General features: G+C 44.4%; 1 protein-coding gene across 9 annotated transcripts in view; it reads right to left on the reverse strand.

Moving 5' to 3' along the window:
* The window catches only part of RBM26 (RNA binding motif protein 26), an 84,599-nt gene extending 81,178 nt beyond the window's left edge, over window positions 1-3,421 (reverse strand). For 2 of the 9 annotated variants that reach the window (XM_011280478.4, XM_011280467.4), the window contains exon 1: window positions 2,373-3,415. In XM_011280478.4, the coding sequence (XP_011278780.1) occupies window positions 2,373-2,443 (71 nt within the window). In that variant the 5' untranslated portion in view covers window positions 2,444-3,415. Of the gene's footprint in view, window positions 1-2,372 lie in introns of all 9 variants that reach the window. The other 7 variants (XM_045054824.1, XM_045054788.1, XM_011280462.4 and 4 more) reach the window with 6 other exon arrangements.
* Between the last annotated feature and the right edge of the window lie 2,579 nt (window positions 3,422-6,000).

The raw sequence follows: 6,000 nt of genomic DNA on the forward strand, positions 1-6,000 counted from the left end.
TTTGCTAAGGCTACCAATGACTTCTACCGTTCCAAACTTAAGGGCCACTTATCTGCCTTCATCCTTTTCGGCCATTCTGTAACATCCCATCAAGTTGACAACTCACCTCTTTTGTTTCTTTAGTAACATAAATCTCAACCTTCTACCTCAGACCTTGGCCCTCCTTTCTTCCCTATCAACACATTCTTAATTAGGAAATCTCCCACAACTCCATAGTTTCAAATACTATCTGCATGACTCCAAATTTCTCTAGTGTTCACCTGAGTTCTAGACTCATAACCCAACAACTTATTTGACATCTAACTCAGATGTATAACAAACACTTTATATTTACTGATCAAAACCAACTATCTTTCCTCCTCCCCTCCATGTGTTCTCCCAGCCTTCTCTATCATCACCCATCCAGTTGCTAACTTCTTGGTCATCATCCTTGATTTCCCTTTCCCTCATCTCCCACATCCAATCAATATCAGCAAGTTCTATAAGATCCACTTATAAAACATATTTTGTTGTTTCCACTACCACTCTAATACAAACTACTCACATTTCTGCCTACAATGCCCTCAGAACAGTCTCCTCACATTAATGCCTGCCCCCTTAATCTCCACAAAGCAGGCATCATTAAAACAAGAACGGGCCTGGGTGGCTCAGTCCGTTAAGCGTCCGACTTCGGCTCAGGTCATGATCTCACAGTTTGTGAGTTCAAGCCCCATGTCGGGCTCTGTGCTGACAGCTCAGAGCCTGGAGCCTGCTTCGGATTCTGTATCTCCCTCTCTCTCTCAAGAATAAAATAAATTAAAATTAAATTAAAATTAAAAAAAAAAACCAAGATCAAATGAGGGGCACATGGGTTGCTCAGTTGGTTAAGCATCTGACTTCAGCTCAGGTCATGATCTCGTGGCTCAGGTCAGGATCCCGTCGGGCTTTGTGCTGACAGTTCTGAGCCTGGAGCCTGCTTCAGATTCTGTGTCTCCCTCTCTACCCTCCCTCCCTTGCTCACGCTCTGTCTCTCTCTCTCTCTCAAAAATAAATAAACATATTTAAAAAAAAAAAAAAGAGTTCAAACCAGTCCCTGCCTGCTTTAAATTATCTAAGGTCTTCTCATTATAAATGAAATCCTAGCTCTTGACCATGGCCTAGAAAATCCTACATAATTTGCCCTGACAACTTCTCCAATTTCATGTCCTTCCATTCTCTCCCACCCCCATCACAAGGTTCCTTGCAGTCACATTGCCTTCTTTGTCTTCCTGGAACACACTGTGATCATATCTGCTAAAGGGCCTTTGCACCTGCTGTTCCTTCTGCAAGGAAAAGTCTTTCTCCAGACTCTGACACAGATGGTTTTCTCCTAAGTGTTGTTCAAACGCTAACTCCTGTGAGAAGTCTTCTAATCACCCTTTTATATGATCCTGTATTATTACAACCGCCATTCCTATTTTTATCTGAAGTTATCTTATTTAATACTCCTTTATTATTGTCTTGTCAACTTCGGAACTTAAAAGCTCTACCAAAGCCTCCCAGAGTACATAGCAGGCGCTGGGTAAACTCATTAAATGAGTGGATTTTCCGTATTTTAAGTTGTTTACTATAAATCAACCAATCTTGATAAAGCCCCTGGATCAAGATATATTTTGTAGGTATTACTGTAAAGACAAATCCTTAAAACACTCATTTTTTCAATCTAAAACATTCCGGCACCCTGAATACACAAATCTCCACACACACACACACACAATCCATCTACAGCAACCCACTTAAAACTGCTAAATATTCCATATGGATAGGTAACATTTTCTTCCTCCTCTCCAACTTAACAAACGTGTAGGTGGGAAAAGGGAATCTTACTGGGTACCTTAGCACCTGTTACATCTTCAATCAGTTAGAAGAGGTGCGGATGAGCCAGATAGCACATGGGAAACGTGGCCTTTCTTTCAGGGACTGTATTTATGTAAAACGTGAGTGGCCTGCACTACAACTGCCCTAATCCCTAATAAGGGCCATTTCACTTCACTTAAAGAAACAAGGTATATTAGTCTGTGGGCAAGACGTTATGATTGGATTCATTAAACGAAAGGAAACCGATTTGGGGGCCCTCGTCAAATGCGTGTGCGGCTTGGGGTCGATCTACACATAACGGGAAAACAAGAGAAGATACCAGTTCAAGGACCAACTCGGTGATAAGATAAAGGTCAGCTCAGGCTCTCCTAAACCTGGGAGCGACGGTGGAAAAGAAGGAGAAAACAAAAAAACCCTGGGACCTCCGTTCACCGCTTCGGCCTCCATCACAGGCACTTGGGGGAAACTGCACAGATCTATGTGTCCGCCTATCTCCCACTTCCATCCCTGCAAGGAGATAGCCCCCGGATACTCACATGGGCTCGAGAGTCTTGCTGAGCCAGGACTTGAGTGCCTCGAAGTTTTCAATGATCATTTTAGAAACCATCCACAGCGGCCCCGAGGCCCGTCACACTCCTCCGCCCGCCCAGGTCTCGGCCGCTACAGCCGCCGCTGCCCCCGCCCCCTCCTCCGCGCGCCGCCCGCGTGGGCCGCGGTGGGAGGCGCCGGTGGCAGGTTCCCGCGAGCCCGGATCGGCGAACAGCTCTGCGGGTACCGTCGCAGGCCGCGAATCCACGGGGTGCCAGGAGCTCCCCGTCCCCGGACCCCGGCCCGGGCTGAGGCAGCAACGGTTTGCCCGAGCCCTCCCCTTTCCCTCCACCCAAGCAAATCTTCTTGGACCGGGAGGTCGACACGCGCCTAGATCCGAGCTTTCTCTCAGCCTCGGAACCAGGTGGTGTTGGCAACGCAGAACAGGCAAAAGTGAAGAAAGCGAAAACGAAGGGCAGCTCAATGGGAACGATTCGGGGGGTCTTCCCGGCTCCCAGCACCCCCAAGAAGATGGCTGCCGATAAATCTCGCGAGAATTGATGAAGTCTCGCGGTGACTCCCGGAGCCTGCTGGGAAGAGACGTAAGCTCGGCGGAGAGCGCGCTGGGCGAGTGCGGTACTTTGATATTTTGCGTATTTGCCTCGTTTGAGGCCTTTGTGCCTTTTTACGCTTTGGTCCGCTTATGGAATAAAGACTTTATTTTTATGCACGGAGGGAAAGGCCTCTGACTTCAGAAACAGCGGGAGCTCCACTCGTCCTGTGTATAGACGGCTGTGGCGCATCAGCCGGAACGAACCTGCGGACTGGAGCGCTCCTTGAGAGCGTCTACACGTTGTGCGAGGACGCACGGCGGCCAGTGGGTTCCAGGTGTGCTGTACTGCCTCCTCCGTTTATCTCAGTGTCCTGCAATACCGTATAGTGTGTGCTGTGGTGTGGACAAGGTTGGGAAGCACAGGCTGCTATAATCTAACCCAGTGAAACTTCCAGAGGATTAGTGTTTTGTCCAGAATTACTCAACTTGATGGTAGAACACTAATGATCTAGGGATGCCCCAAAAGAAAGGTGAGATAATCTTATTAGTTCTCTAATAGTTTTCAAGCATCTGAAACTTCAGACTTTCCCTGGCTAAAGATAAGAACAGTGTGTTTTTAATTCTCTTTATGTAGAGCCGATTCAGTCACAGATAGGGAAAATAAATAGTATCAAAAGACAGAGGCTTCATATCAGCATCCTAAATTAACTTCCCTTCTGAGGAAGTTTGGATCCTGCCTGAGTTGGTCTATTTGCTATTATTTACTATCATTAAGGTGCTAGGTGGAGGTGGGGGCGGGGACGGGGTAGGAGGCGCCTGGGTGGCTCAGTCGTTGAGCCTCCGACTTTGGCTCAGGTCGTGATCTCCCGGTTCACGAGTTAAGGCCTCCGTTGGGTTTTGTGCTCACAGCTCAGAGCCTAGAACCTACTTCAGATTCTGTGTCTGTCTGTCTGTCTGTCTGTCTCTCTCTCTCTGCCCCTTCCCTGCTCCCGCACGCGCTCTCTCTCAAAGTAATAAATAAAATAAAATTTTAAAAAAGGTACTAGGTGGGATTTTGCAAAAGGTCTAGTACCTGTAAAACTATAATGAAATGCAAATAATTTGCAATATAAAGACGCTTAGAGTAAGTAGACAATGAAAAGCTCTTTAATGATAGATAGTGGTACAATAAAATTGCCCTTAGGAGCCCTTTTTTATAATTTGCTAGATTGAAGTGTCCTTAAGCAATAAGTGGGAAAGATTATCAAGAAAGCTAGACATTTGTTTTAAAATATAGCATGTAGAGTAGAATGAAATTAGAATTCAACCACTGAATAATCAGAGTGTTGATTAAAGTGATTTAGCTGAGTGAAATAAGCCAGAAACGAAAGGACAAATATTGTATGATTCCACTTATGAGGTACCTAGAGTAGCCAAACTCCCAGAGATACAAAGTAGAATGGTAGTTGCCAGTGCTGGGCAGGTAGGGGAGTTATTCTGTAATGAGTAAAATGTTTCAGTTTGGGATGTGGAAAAAGTTCTGGAGAGGAACATTGTTGATGGTTGCACAACAATGTAAATGTACTGAATGTCATTGAATTGTACATTTAAAAATGATAAAAGTCATAAATTTTATGTATATTTTACCACAATAAAAGTGATTTTTTTAATTTAATGTTGCTATGGGAAAAGCAAAATCCTAATTGTTTAGCCTGTTTGATAGGTTTGTCACGGGCTGACTCCAACATTGTTTTCAACTTCATCACCAACTGTTCCGTACCTGGCCTTCTGCTCCAGCCTTCCAATCATTTTTCTTCTGTCAAATACTGTATACTCCAGGCAAACTGATCTGCTCACCCTCCCCTTCTCCAAACATTTATACCTATCATTTCTACGAGGAATGCCTCTGCTTCTTTCTCTGGCTGCTCAAACCTTACCCATTCTTGGTACCACTGCTAGTATATGTTTGAAGTCTTTTTTTATTTTCCATAAATAATAGCAACAGCCTTTTAATCTCCCTGCCTCTTAGGCTGCCCCCATTATCAGTTCATCTTCAATTGCCTTTATCATCATTGCCTTTAATAGTAATCATTGTAAAACTTGAATCTAATCATGTCACTTCCCTGCTTACAATCTTCATCAACTCCCACGTTGTCTTCAGGATAGAATTCCAAATTCTTTAACATTCTATAAAAGGCCTTTCATAATCAAATCTCTACCTATTTGCCTTAGAATTCTATTTCCTTCACAGGGGCGCCTGGGTGGCTCAATTGGTTGGGCATCCAACTTGGGCTCAGGTCATGATCTCACAGTTCACGAGTTTGAGCTAGCCCTGCAAGGGGCTCTGTGCTGACAGCTCAGAGCTTGGAGCCTGCTTTGGATTCTGTGTGTGTGTGTGTCTGCCCCTCCCCTCCTCTCAGAAATAAATATTTAAAAAAAAAAGAAAAGAAACTTCCTTCACTGCCTTTCAGCCATTACTTTGAGCTATTATTCCATGTTCCTTGAGGGAGGTGTGTTCTCTCACTAAATGGAGCCACTCTCACTAAATGGAATGGTTTTCCTTCCCTTTCACTTGATGAAATCCTACTCATCCGTCATAATTCAGTGCATACAGCATCACCTTTGGAAAGCCATCCCTGACCTCCCTGCTCTAAAGCAAGAGTCCCTCTGAGGTTTTCTCACATCAGCCTATGCTTGCCTCTGTCATAACACTCATTGCTTTATTTGTTGCAAGTATCTGATTATCTGTCCTTCAGTAACTATAGTTTTGAGTTTTGAAGTTCCTGCTCCAAGCACAGCTCCTGATATATACAGTCAGTTCTCAATTCTTGAATGATTAAGTGAAGCTTTTCCACTTCCATGAGATCTTCCCTAACCAATGAAGCTGACAGCAACCTCTTCCTCCTCTAAATCCATTATACAGCTGTTACTACTCCACACTTAGTCGTCAGTGCTTTGCAGCATGCTTCTCTTTCTTAACCATTAACATTTACCCCTTATCACTTTAGTACTTCTTTGGCTGTGCCTTCAAAGGTGATAATTAGCTAGTGTGATTATCAGTGCTGCTAAGGGAAGACTAAAATAACCTCCATAAAGTACTTTCT

Source organism: Felis catus, chromosome A1 (assembly GCF_018350175.1).
Source record: "Felis catus isolate Fca126 chromosome A1, F.catus_Fca126_mat1.0, whole genome shotgun sequence".
NCBI lineage: Eukaryota > Metazoa > Chordata > Mammalia > Carnivora > Felidae > Felis > Felis catus.